General features: G+C 40.2%; 1 protein-coding gene across 5 annotated transcripts in view; it reads right to left on the reverse strand.

Annotated features, from left to right (window-relative positions):
- KDM4C (lysine demethylase 4C) overlaps positions 1-13,466 on the reverse strand; it is a 297,463-nt gene that overhangs the window by 260,314 nt on the left and 23,683 nt on the right. For all 5 annotated transcript variants that reach the window (XM_056324193.1, XM_056324192.1, XM_056324194.1 and 2 more), the window contains exon 4: positions 10,880-10,994. In XM_056324193.1, the coding sequence (XP_056180168.1) occupies positions 10,880-10,994 (115 nt within the window). The remainder of the gene's footprint in view (positions 1-10,879; positions 10,995-13,466) is intronic.

Raw genomic sequence — 13,466 nt, forward strand, 5'->3', positions numbered from 1 at the left:
CAATAAGGACTCACAATATAAGATGCTAGTAAAATTTGCACCTTTCAATCTAAAAATCATATTCATCAGCGAGGTAGCAGAGTTATAAAATACAAAATTTGTTTGAAGAAACATTTTTAACTATTCCTCAAGTTAACTTACAGATTCTATTTTTTTTTAAATCACACAAAATTTATCTTTGTTCACAAATTATGCAGTCAATTTGGAGAAACAAATAAATACAGCGAAGTAAGAGCAATGGCTCAACAATGTAGGCACAGACACACATACAGGGTTAGAAGACAATAATAAACACACCAGATAAAAATTAACTGTTAATGTAGGCAGTATACCCTTTCTGACACTGGCCAAATGCAGACAAGAAACAGTGTAAGCAAAGAAGTTAGTTCCCCAGAATACCTCTCCAGCCTGCAGCAATTTGTAGATTGGAAGTTTCTCCAGAGGTGTTATCCTTCTATTTGTAAAATGCCCATGTGGGGCTGTTAAATTTATTTATCCAGTCACCTTCTTTAATCAAGTGAAATTTTAGCAACCATAACATCCTGTAATCTTATTCGTGTCGTACTAAGAATTACTTAAGAGAATAAATCATCCTTTCTTTTCTTTTTTTTAACACCACATCTCGTCTTTTCACATGCTGTTAAGTCAAGTCATAACTAGTCACCAAGCAATCTACTACTGGTTTGTCCCTAAAACAAAAGCAAATCTTCCCACGGAACACAATCCTAGGAGAGAAAGCTTGCTTCAAAATATCAAATGTACCAAATAAACAATCCACAACCTCTACACTCAAGACATAAGACCTACTGCCACTTCCTGAAGACTATTTTGGACAAGTAGCCTTAGCTCAGAAGGAAATGTTCACTGATATAGGCTGGAAGGGTAAAATCACACCAATTCATTTTAACTCTTCCTACATTTCTTGAACTTTAAACAAAGGTAATAAATCAGCTTTATATTTATGCCTAGCTTGTTACAAGTAATTATTACAAATTATTATTAAAACTGTTACTTTTCCTCACAGACATCTTTTCTAATACTCCGTAACATTCTTAAATGCTTACATGAATTTTTAAGTAAAATATAGATTCTAAATTTTCCAATAGTTATATACTTGTTTCTTAACTTTACAACAGCAATGCCCACTAAAAAGATCACAGGAGCTATAAAAGAGGAGTTTAATGGGCTAATAGATTACAACGCTTCTCAAAATTGAAGTATATTTTAGCAGGCTATGCAGTATTTAACAACCACTACTAGAAGACCAGTACACGTATTACATGACTATGAGGTGTAGCTGGTAGTTTTTTACAAATACAAAAATACATTTAGACACTATAATGTTAGGAAAATACCAAATATTTATTCTGCTCAGGATATCACAATAATATCAGAATATAGTAATAATCTCAAGGGATCATGTAAAGAAAGTATTTCTGATTTATCCACATTTTTGATGGCAATTTTTTTTAAGAACACCTGTCATCTCTGACAGTTACCACACAATCCAACATTAGGAAAAAAAATGGAAAACAACTTATTTTTCTTTCTTTACTATACCAAAGAAACACAGGCTTGAAATATCTTACCATCTATGGTCACTGTTAAGCACAATAGACTTACCTTTTATTTCTTCAGAGAAATACTGTAAGGTACATAGCAGTTTACACAGAAGACCACTATTCCAATCTGTCACTAATTTTGTAGATGATCCAAGCTTACAGTAAATTACTACCACGAGATCTTACGACTTTTAACAGCCTTTAAACCAGATTTTAATACAATGTGGAGATAAAATGGGACACCTCACAAGCAGCTCTCAAATACCTCAGTGCTTGCAAAGTTTAGAAGGAGCTGATCCATTCTTTTCTCAAGACACAAAGAAAAATGTACCTTTCAATATATTGGTAAAAAGTGAAGCTTAACATTTTAAGCAGTGACCTCTTTGCTGATAAGAATAAAATTGGCTCCAAATGAAATTATTTTTTATTCATTTCCTTTTTTAAAGTTCTTACAACAGTGAGGATACTATCCTTTGCACTTTAACAGAGTAGCCAACAGTGTGATGTATTCTATTTTTATGAACATGATTTCTGTATGCAAATGTTAACGCACACACCTATTTTCAGTGTTTAATTTTTTCTGTGATTATCTCATGGATTCATTTGAATATTAACCTGGCAAACAAGACATCTGTTCTACAATTAGGATTAAAAAGCCCCTCTGACTTACTCAACAACTCAACTCAATAAACAACTCAAGTAACAACTCAAACAATAAAGAGTAAAAAAATCTAATTAAGGGACACAGTGAAAAGGAATAGGAGAAACATACAGAAAAATTCATGCTTGGTCACCCCACTCCTCTCTGCACACACCCGTTCACTCACACAAACGAATATAATAAAAAAGCTGCCAGGTTTTTATTGCATCATCAAAGTGCATAAAATACAGACAGAAAAACACTATAAACAGAATCTCTGCACCATAAACAAATAGATTAGGAAATAAAAACAGTCTCCCTCATTGATCCGGGGGGGGGGGGGGGAGGGGTGTTCAGACACAACCACTCCTTTGCAGTACCCTTTTGAAGGGTGGGAAAAACACAGAAGCAAGTAGAGACTCTGAAAATGCATGCTAGAACTGAAAATTAAGTGAAGGAACGCTTACATTGATCTCAACTATAAGGAGGTCATACAGAAAGGACATCTCTCACATCATCGTAGAACCACTGAGGTTGGAAAAGACCCTTAAGAGCATCTAGTCCAACAGTAAACCTAACACTGCCAAGTCCACCACTAAACCATGTTCTCAGATGCCACATCTACATGTCTTTTAAGTATCTCCAGTGGTGGTGATTCCACCACCTCCCTGAGCAGCCTGTTCCAATGCGTGAGAACCCTTTCAGTGAAAAAAAATCTTCCTAACATCCAGTTTAAACCTCCCCTGACACAACTTGAGGCCATTTCCTCTTGTCCTCTCCCTTGTTACCTGGGAGAAGAGACTGACACCAACACTTCCTTTCAGGTAGCAGTAGACAGTGACAAGGTCATTCCTCAGCCTCCTTTTCTCCAGGCTAAACAGCCCCGGTTCTCTCAGCCACTCCTCATTAAGCCTTGTGCTCCAGACCCTTCCCCAGCCCCGCTGCCCTTCCCTGGACATGCTGCCGCCCCTCTACGTCCCTCCTGCAGTGAGGGGCCCAAACCTGAACACAGGGTTCGAGGTGCGGCCTCACCAGTGCCCAGTGCAGGGGGACAGTCCCTTCCCTTGCCCTGCTGGCCACACTGCTCCTGACACAAGCCAGGGTGCTGCTGGCCTCCTTGGCCACCTGGGCACACTGCTGGCTCATGCCCAGCCGGCTGCCGACCAGCACCCCCAGGCCCTTTCCCACCAGGCCCTTTCCAGCCGCTCTGCCCCAGCCTGTAGCGCTGTGTGGGGCTGGTGTGACCCAGGTGCAGGACCCGGCACGGAGCCTTCTTGAACCTCATGCAGCTGGCCTCGGCCCATCGGTCCGGCATGTCCAGACCCCTCTGCAGAGCCTTCCTACCATCAAGCAGATCAACACTTCCACCCAACTTGGTGTCATCTGCAAACTTACTGAGGGTGCACTTGATCCCCTCATCCAGATCGTTGATAAAGATATTAAACAGGACTGGCCCAGCACTGAGTCCTGGGGAACACCACTTGTGACCAGCCACCAGCTGGATGTGACTCCATTCACCACCACTCTTCGGGCTCAGCCATCCAGCCAGTTTTTAACCCAGTGCAGAGTGCACCCGTCCAAGCCATGAGCAGCCAGCTTCTCCAGGGGAATGTTGTGGGAAATGGTGTCAAAGTCTTTAATAAATTTTAGGTAGACAACACCCACAGCCTCTCACTCATTCACTAAGCAGGTCACACAACCATGTGCTAAAACACACAGAACTTTCTACATTTTTAAAGGTTATCATTCCACATCCCCTCACTAAGGTTCCCAGTAAAGTCTTGTACATCTTTGTGGTGGGCTGACCTTGGCTGGATGCCAGGTGCCCATCAAAGCTGCTCTATCACTCCCCTCCTCAGCTGGACAGCTGAGAGGAAATGTAATAAAAGCTGGTCAAGATATGTAATAAGTAAATGTAATAACATATGGGTCAAGATCACTCACCAATTACCATTTAGGGCAAAACAGACTCGACCTGGGAAAACTGAATGTATTATCATTCAAATCAGAGTAGGATAATGAGAAATAAAAAAACAAATCTTGAAACACTTTCCCCTCCACCTCTCCCTTCTTCCCAGGCTTAACTTTACTCCCAAGTTCTCTACCACCTCCCCTGCAGCAGCACAGAGGGACAGGGAATGGGGGTTGTGGTCAGTCCATCCCATGTTGCCTCTGTCACTCATTCCACCTGAGGGGGAGGGCTCCTGACACTCACCCCCTGCAGCAGGGTGGGGTCTCTCCTACAGGAGAGAGTTCTCCATGAACTTCAACAGGAGTCCTTCCCACAGTTCTTCATTAACTGCTCCAGCAGTGGGTCCCTTCCACGGAGTACTGTCCTTCAGGAACAGACCGCTCCAGTGTGAGTCCCCCATGGAGTCACAAGTCCCACCAGCAAACCTGCTCCAGCATGGGCTCCTCTCTCCATGGGGTCACAGGTCCTGCCAGGAGCCTGCTCCAATGCAGGCTTCCCACGATGTCACAGCCTTCTTCAGGTGCATCCATTTCCTCTGGCGTGGGGTCCTCCATGGGCTGCAGGTGGAGATCTGCCACACCGTGGTCATCCATGAGCTGTAGAGGCACAGCCTGCCTCACCATGGTCTTCAAGAGCTGCAGGGGAATCTCTGCTCGGGCACCTGGAGCACCTCCTGGCCCCCCTTCTTTGCTCACCTTGGCGTCTGCAGAGCTGTTGCTCTCAGATATCCGCACGCCTCTCCAGTTGCTGCTTCTGCTGTGCAGCAGGGCTTTTTTCCCCATCTTAAACATGTTATCACAGAGGCACTACCACGTTCACTGATGGGCTCGGCTCTGGCCAGCAGCGAGTCCATCCTGAAGCCAGCTGGCATGGGCTCTGTCAGACACAGGGGAAGCTCCTAGCAGCTTCTCACAGAAGCCACCTCTGTAGCTCTCCTGCTACCATAACCTTGCCAAACCCCGTGCAATACTGTAAAGGATGGCATACAAGAACTATACTTACAGTAGTCTGCAACAGACAATCTGTAGGACTATCTCAGCAAGGATGGAGAAACTTAACAGTCTCTCTGGGCCACCTGTGTCAGGGTTCAGTCACCCTCACAGTGAAAAAGTGTTTCCTCATGTTCAAGAGGAACCTCCTGCATTTCAGTTTGTGCCCATTACCTCTGGTCCTGTCTCTGAGCACCGCTGATAAAAGCCTGGCTCCATCCTCTTTGCAACCTCCCTGCAAGTTTGCATACATTGATAAGGTCCCCCTGAGCCTTCTCTTCCTTAGGCTGAACAGTTCCAGCTCTCTCAGCCTTCCCTCATATGAGAGATGTTCCAGTCCTTTCAATATCTTACTGGCCCTTCTCTGGGCTCTCTCCAGTAGCTCTGTAACTGGGGAGAGATGAGGAACTCAGAACCATGCACAGCACTCCAGGTCTGGACTCAACAGTGCTGATTACAAGGGAAATGCACCTCCTCTGACCTGCTGGCAGCATTCCTTCTAATGCAGCCCAGGACACCAACAGCCACCTTTGCTGTATTGGCATACTGCTGGCTCGTGTTCAACTTGCCATCTCCCAGGGTCCCCAAGGGCCTTTCCTGGAAAAAGTCTTTCCAGCCTTCAGACCCGGCACATACCCCATATACCTGGGGATTTTCCTCCCCAGGTGCAGGACTTTGCAACTCCCCTTGCTGAGCTTCATGAAGTTCCTGTCAGCCCATTTCTCCAGCATATCAAGGTCCCTCTGGATGGCAGCATGACCTGCTGGCATATCAGCCGATCCTCCCAGTTTTGCACTGTCTGCAAATTCTGCCCCACCCACATCATTAATAAGGAAGTTAAACAAGACTGGACCCAGTATTGATCCCTGAAGTACACTTACAGAAGTCCTTCCTGTTGCCTTCATCACCTCTCAGATTCATTTCCAGGTAGGCTTTGACATTCCCAATTGTATTTACACATACGTGGACAGTGTCTCTATATTCCTCCTAGGTTACACGTCCCTGCCTCTACCTCCTGCGTATTTCCAGTTTATGCTTGAGTTCTGTCAGAAGCTCCTTGCTCATCCATGCAGATCCCTGGCATTTTTGCCTCACTTCCTGCTCACTAGGATGGACCACTCTTGAACTTCCAGGAGGCAAGTACTAACCAGCTTTCCTGGGCCCTTCTTCCCTCCAGGGCCTTATGCCACAGGACTCTTCCAAGCAGATAAGAGACCAAAGTCTGCTCTCTTGAAATCCAGGGTTGTGGTCCTGCTTTCTCTCTTGACACCGCCTCTTCAGATTGTGAACCCCACTATCTCATGGTCACTGCAGCCAAGACTGCCTTGAACCTTCACATCCACAAATCCTTGTTTTTAAGTACGAGGTCCAGCAGACAAATTTGGTCAGAAAATGTCGCTGATGCTCTCCAGACAATCTTGGGATTGCTTATGCCTGCTGCTTTCCTGCAGCTTTAGGTTAAGCTACAACTCAGATGCCATCCCTAACTCACTTCATGGTCAAATCCAAACTCTACATATAACGTGAAGGTGCTGCTTTAAAATTAAGTTAGCTGCACTGTCAAAAGGATACAGCACGAAACTTGAGCATATCTGTTGCTAGAGTTAATATTACATGATATACCTACAATTTAGCAAAAATAACTGCCTACAAACTCCACTGAATCACTCACTCTTGTACTATTAATCAAATATGCTCCTCACTGCTTAGACATGGGAGAATGCAGGCATTAAGAATTGTCTTATCAGGAGAAATAAAACTAAGAGAAGGAAAAGGGAAGTGACATCTTCAAGTCATGAGCTGAAAAAAGTGGAGAGACAGGCAAGACAGTATTTACATGTACTTCTTCTAAACCTTGGCTTTACTGAATAGCAGATGCCACTGACAGCACTGAAGTTAGATGTGTTTTATGACTCATTAAAAACATCAAATCAGTCACTTTTCTTTGCAACTTCTTTTGAAACCGGGAAGATTTTTTTCCCCTCTAGTTGCTAGATCAGTCCACGTAGGGGTTTCATATGTCTTCCCCATCTGTCCATACAAATACAATTTCAAATTAATTAAAAAAAAAAACAAAAAACCAAAAAAACCCACAAACCAAACAAGCCCACCAGGAAATGGAAAAAGTTACTTTGAGTTCTTTGTATCTCATACAACAAGGAAACAATTTTTGCCCTCAGTGATAGCTGGTTTGATTTAAACAACAGCTGGGAGTGGCAATGGAAGTGGAAGGCCTAAGGGTAGTTCACCAGAACTGTAACTGCAGTTGCAGAGAAACAGTAAACGAATCACACTCTTTAATTTATACACAGGTACAATTGCCAGACAAGTTAATAAAGTTATGGTATCAGAAACAAAAACTGTCTTCTTTCCCCTTCCTGACAAGAACAGTAACTTTTAGCAACTGTTTCACGGGCTAGTCATTCACAGTCTAAACTGGCTCACACTGGCATTACATTGATGGTAACTCACAAGGAAAAGACAGCTCTCTTGAAATAATACAATAAAAAATAAATAATCACTTCTCAATTAAACTTCCTAAGCAATCATAACTCTTAGGTTATGGTTCATAATAATTCATGGATCAGTCTAACAGCTGCAGCTAGTGAGACTAGTGCTTTATTATTGACATTATAAGCTCTTTCAGGAATATTAATTTTCACTCAAGTCCAGATGACCTTATAGCAAAAGACAGAACCTTGAATATTTCTTTAATAACATTTATAATCTTAACATAAATAATGATCCTTACAATCTGTTCCTTAGTGCAGTGCTTTTTGTTGAGTCATCTACATTGTCACTGTCCTGCAAAGCACTGTAATTAAAGTAACAGCAGTTAAAATGCCTAGAACACAAAATAATATTTCAAGCCAACATTCAAATATCTTACATTTATTTTCTATAAAGGCCTATACAGTCTACAGAGCACTTGTTCTCATTGGTTTTTTCCTTATTCATAAAGATTTAATCTGTGTTCAAAACTGTCAAATAACCATTAAATACACTATAAATACACAACAGAGATTCTGGAATAATTCAAATATCACAAAGGTAAACTTTGAATCACTGGTAGTATTTGTCAAATTTCAAAGCACGCATTTATAGCTTTAGCTTTGGTCCTGGATTTCTGTTTGTTTGTTTGCTGTTCCATGTAATACAAGCTTTGTAACTTTGCCCCATCTTCAAAACCCCTCAGAATTTGTCATCCTCTGACCTAAGAAAAGCAAAAAATACTACAAGTTCTATGATCTTGCTGGCACAATGCCAGCAAAGTGCTGAATACCCCAGATAACAATATTGTTTCTTAAATAATCTAAATAGTAAAAATTAAGGCTTCAGATCAGTTTTACACTGAGACAACTGTAACATCACCATGTGGAAAAGAAAATGTAATCAGTAAACTTTTAAACTAAGGAATAAGGACTTGCAGCACAGCAGCATTTCTAATTGTGATGGCCCAAGTATATGTACACATCACACTCACTAAGTTCCTGTTTTTCTGCCTGGAATTCTGCCAGGTATTTACCCTTCTGTATTAAATACAACACCTATAACACAGGTTGCTACAAAGTGCATTTTGTAAAAAGTAAGCATTCGGTTTTGTTTATCGCAAATAGGCTGTAATGACAAATTAATCCCACCATCCCCTTTGTTTTATGATGCCCAAAACGTCAGCTACTTGTACTCCTCTCCTTTCCCCAAACAGCGACAAACCTGAAACAAACTGAATGAAGACATAAGAACAACCTCTAATTCTAAACAGAATCAAAAAGATCCTTTCTTAGCACTTCAAGCACAAGACATGAAAAAACAGTTGTGCAAGTACACCATCTGCTGGCAAAAAATTAACTTCGGCAAAAATACTGTAAAAGAAAAGGTTTTAATCTGGCATCCCTAACTTTCTCACCAACAGTTTGGTACCAGGGGTTTTTCCTTCTTTTCTTCTAAAAGCCACTTGGTGCGGGTTTTCAAGTGACATGGTTGTCATATTAACTACTCAGTCTGTTCACACTCTTTCCTGTATCTATTCCTTTCTACAACGTGTTTCCCTTTGTTATTTATTTTAAAGTAATACCCACTTAATCATAGCCATTAAGGTTTTTTTATTCTACCTATCACTGTTTTCTTCTCCGCTCCCTGCAACTTTCAGTGCTTCCTTTGTCTCTTCTTCCTATGCACCTAACATCTGAGTTAGGATTTCTGAATGCTGCTCTTCTCACTTCACCCTTCACTTTATTGACCTCCCTTCCTCAGTTTCCCAATCTAATGACAGTGCAATTCCATGAAAAGGAAATTTCTGACCTTCACTTTGACCACTCAGCACTTCAGAACTGGGTATTACTGCAGTCCCTTTTCTTTGGAAATGTTGCTCAAGAAACAGTAACCTTAAGATACTAAAGACCAAAGAAAACAATTAAAACAAAGCATACATTTGTAACAGGCTACGCCAGAAGGCATTATCTGCTAACATTAAAGAGAAAAAAGTATCAGGGAAGAAAAAGGGTGAGCCTCTATTTCTTGAAAGAAACTGCTTTCCTGTGCCCCATTTTGGTCTCTACAAACAACAGCCATCTAGAATGTCTCTTCACCAAAACACCCCAAATCAGAACCTTCAGTTATTTTCTAAATCATTTTTATACAGCTATTTGGACACACAATAGAATTCAGACTTGCTGCTTTTTCTAAACAATAGACCATTGGACATTTATAGCTATCTTTCAAAGATCACATAACCTAGTGCAAAAATGGAATTGCCTTAAACCATCTTGGCTAACCATATTTATCTTTGGACAGAGCCTTCAAGTAATTTGTCTTCTGTGAAGAAATATGAAACATTTTAGCAGAGCTTCAGACCATCTGCCACAGGGCAATTCTACTTGTTTGTTTGTTTGCTTGAAAGATTGGAGAAAGCAGTTACACAGAACATGAAGTAACTCAAGAACTCCACACATGAAAAATTCTTCTGGACTAAAGTTTGTCCTCTGTTTTTTAAATCCTCAATATTCTTTTTTAAATGCTAACATTTCTTCTGTTAGTCTCATTACTTAAATAATCCTTTCAAAATCTAGTTCCCATAGCTACTTACATAGCCTAATTTATATCAGTGGATATTCTGTAATTCTTTGGATAGCGACATCTGTGTTAAGAGTCCCTTTTTATCTGTGGAGATCTCTGCAAGTAATCAGCAAAATTCATTTCCTTAGAATGCTTCCATTTAGTCTATTTTAATTCACAGGTACACAGTTATTGTAAGCATATATCCAGGAAACTGCAGGCATTCCAAACACATATAAAGTACAGCTATGAATTTTCTTCAGTGAAAGATAAGAGACAAAGTATTTCATCTTTTAATTTTGAAGGAAAAGTTATTTAAAATATCATTAAATTTACACAAAGGTACACAGATAACACATACTGAAATGTTAATAAACAAATAAATAAGAAGAAATCTCAATGTTCTGGACAGTTCGAAGTGAAGAAAGGGAAGAGTCTTATGATCATGAAGAGTAGCAATATCCTACTGTCTAAGAACAGAACTGTCTGACTCTTGCAGATGTAGTTAACTTCAACCTTGCTTGGAGTCTTTAAAGTGAGTAAAACAAAAATTTAAAAAGAAAGACAGATTCTTAGTCACAAAGCAAGCATGTATCCTCTAAGTACAGTACCCTTTAATAGAGGGCTGGAAGAGATAAACTTCATTAAAAGCTATGCATACTTCATCATAAATGCTCCCACTGATATCTGCTCCATAAATTGGTGCCACAAAAGTCAAGTTCTTCCAGTATTTACGCTCCAGATCTTCATAATCTATGTATCTTGGGGTGCAGTATCTGCAGAGGAAGAGGCAGGCAAAGGTTCAGCGTAGTCTTTCAACAACCACCTTCACAATGGACTATGGTTCTGATCCTGCAAACTGAATTCTAAGGGATCACTTCATTTCAAATTCACTGAAATAGAGGAATTATGAGTTCCCCTGAATTCTTAGTTTCATGATTCACCATTGCATATAAACTCCTACCTGACAGCAACAGTAGCTGGCATCATACACCCACCGACATATTTTCTTCAGTCTCCAGTGGCTAAACAGCACATCTACTGACTGTCCTTAGGCCGAGGCCCTCCCTTTTGTTTCTCTTCCATAAAAAGACACACATCAAAGAGCCACTTAATTGACAAGTATTTGTTACTCTCTTGCCTCACTGCCAGCTCTGCAAAGACGCAGAGGTGGGTCCTGCACAACCCTGTCTCAGAATAACTCAAATGTACTAATCCTGCCAAGCCACAGCTCTGCCAGGCAAAAACAGTTATTTTCTTCTCTTTTTCCTTCCCCAGAAAAACCTTTTGAGAAAAAGTGTAACGTTTCAAACAGTTGATACCAAAAATTCAACCACACAGTGAACAAAAAAATGAAGAGAATTCTTTTACTCCTTTAGTGCAGCACAGAGAACCATGTATACTTATGTATATACTTTACAAAGGTTACTCAAGCCTCACGTAAAATCCTGTGGGAACACAACACAAGCACACTACCATAGAAAACAACCATCAATAGCTTTTGCCTCAGGATCCTTTGCCAGGCCTCTGTTCTCCCACACTCGGGTCTTCAGAAAAGAAAACCTGCTCCCCCATTACTGCAATTCTGAGAAGTAAAGTTTCACATTAGCCCTGCCAACTTACTGCACCTGAATTACTGGAAAGAAAATCCAAACATACAAGAATTAAGCAGACCAGGTACATTTACATCATGTAATAACACCAAACAGAGACAAGCAAGTTAGCAAAATGCATCTTAACGAAAGCATTCTTGTCTCAGCAATGGAGTTGTTTCAATTATTTCTCATTATATGGCTCTAGAAATCAGATTGCATTTCTGCTTGGCACTGAGTGATATCGATATATAAACTCGGTTTCAATAACACCAGTATCTTCATTATGAGATGCTGGTATAGCCATATTTCCCAGAGGTCAAGGTGGAGAAGCACCCTGGTTCAGTGGTGAATTGTCAATGCCTAAATGAATAGAAGAGGCAGTGCATCAGACCGAGCACACACAATCCTTTTAAAGGCAAATATGATTTAATTTAGATGTTCGTGGCCCTTCTCTCTTTCCCATAGGAAATGGGTAACATCACAATATTCAAGAAAACTGTCTTTAACAGAGAAGTCTTCTTCATGAATGAACAGAATTATTTTTACAGAAGAATAGGGGCTCTCAGCTACGTAATAGTTTAAGAAATAGATACTGCATTAAGAGTGTCACAGGACATGACACATATGACACATTTTCTCAAGAGCAGTGATGAACATTTAGAAGGACCTACAGCTAGTAATAGATAAGAAGCCCTCCTAATTGTTCTAAACTTTACCTATGAAACGAAGTTGTAAACAGATTTCAGTAAAAACATGAAAACTGAAATCAGAAACACTTCCAAAATATCTTCAATGATAAAGAATATAATAAATTTAACTAACACCATGATACATATTAAGATTGTCAAAAGTATTTTCACATTATCAAACTATTTTAAGAAATTAGTGTTTCTCATTTTATCCTGGGTTAAACAAATGTAAACTTTAAACATATATGAACAGGTACCATAGAAAATGCATCAGATACCTTACAAGTTTTATGTTTTATTTTCCCCTCCAACAGTTACTGAACAAGCAATTTTAAGAACTACAAAACAGGTTCCCATTCCAACTTCCCAGAGGAAGAGAATTGTAAGTGTGATAACCTCAATTTTTCATAAGTAATATATGGGCATAAAAATACCAATCCTTTTTAATTGAAAAAGGGAGATCAGTTTTGCACTTTTACAGAGGCATGGACATCATGGCACATTTGCTGAGGAGCCTCTTTAAAACCTTTTCATGTCCTAGTTTTTCCTGATCTTGATAAAACCTTCTCTTCTTACCTCTTAATTTCTTAAATTAACTTAGGAGACAAACTTTCCTTCAAACTAGGGCAATGTTACCTTCCTTTGTTATATTCAAATACCTTTTTTCTCTAGGATCCTTTCCAGAAACTATTTCCAGTCAGTTTTGAGGAAATACTTAAGTAGAATTTATTCTTTTTATGGAGCCAAAAGGAATGGGGAAGAATTCCTTCTACCAACTCCATCTTCTTGGAATGACCACTGATTTGAAACTTTTTTGAATAGTGCCTAGCCCTTTATAGACATTCTTCCCACTCCCTTAATATTCATCTTGCCATAACCAGAACATAAGAAATTTCCTAGATGAGTTCTCTTAGATTAATGCAAAAACTTCTAGGCAAGTTAAAAAATACGTTGGATTTTTAAA

This window comes from Falco biarmicus, chromosome Z (genome assembly GCF_023638135.1).
Source record: "Falco biarmicus isolate bFalBia1 chromosome Z, bFalBia1.pri, whole genome shotgun sequence".
Taxonomy (NCBI): Eukaryota; Metazoa; Chordata; class Aves; order Falconiformes; family Falconidae; genus Falco; species Falco biarmicus.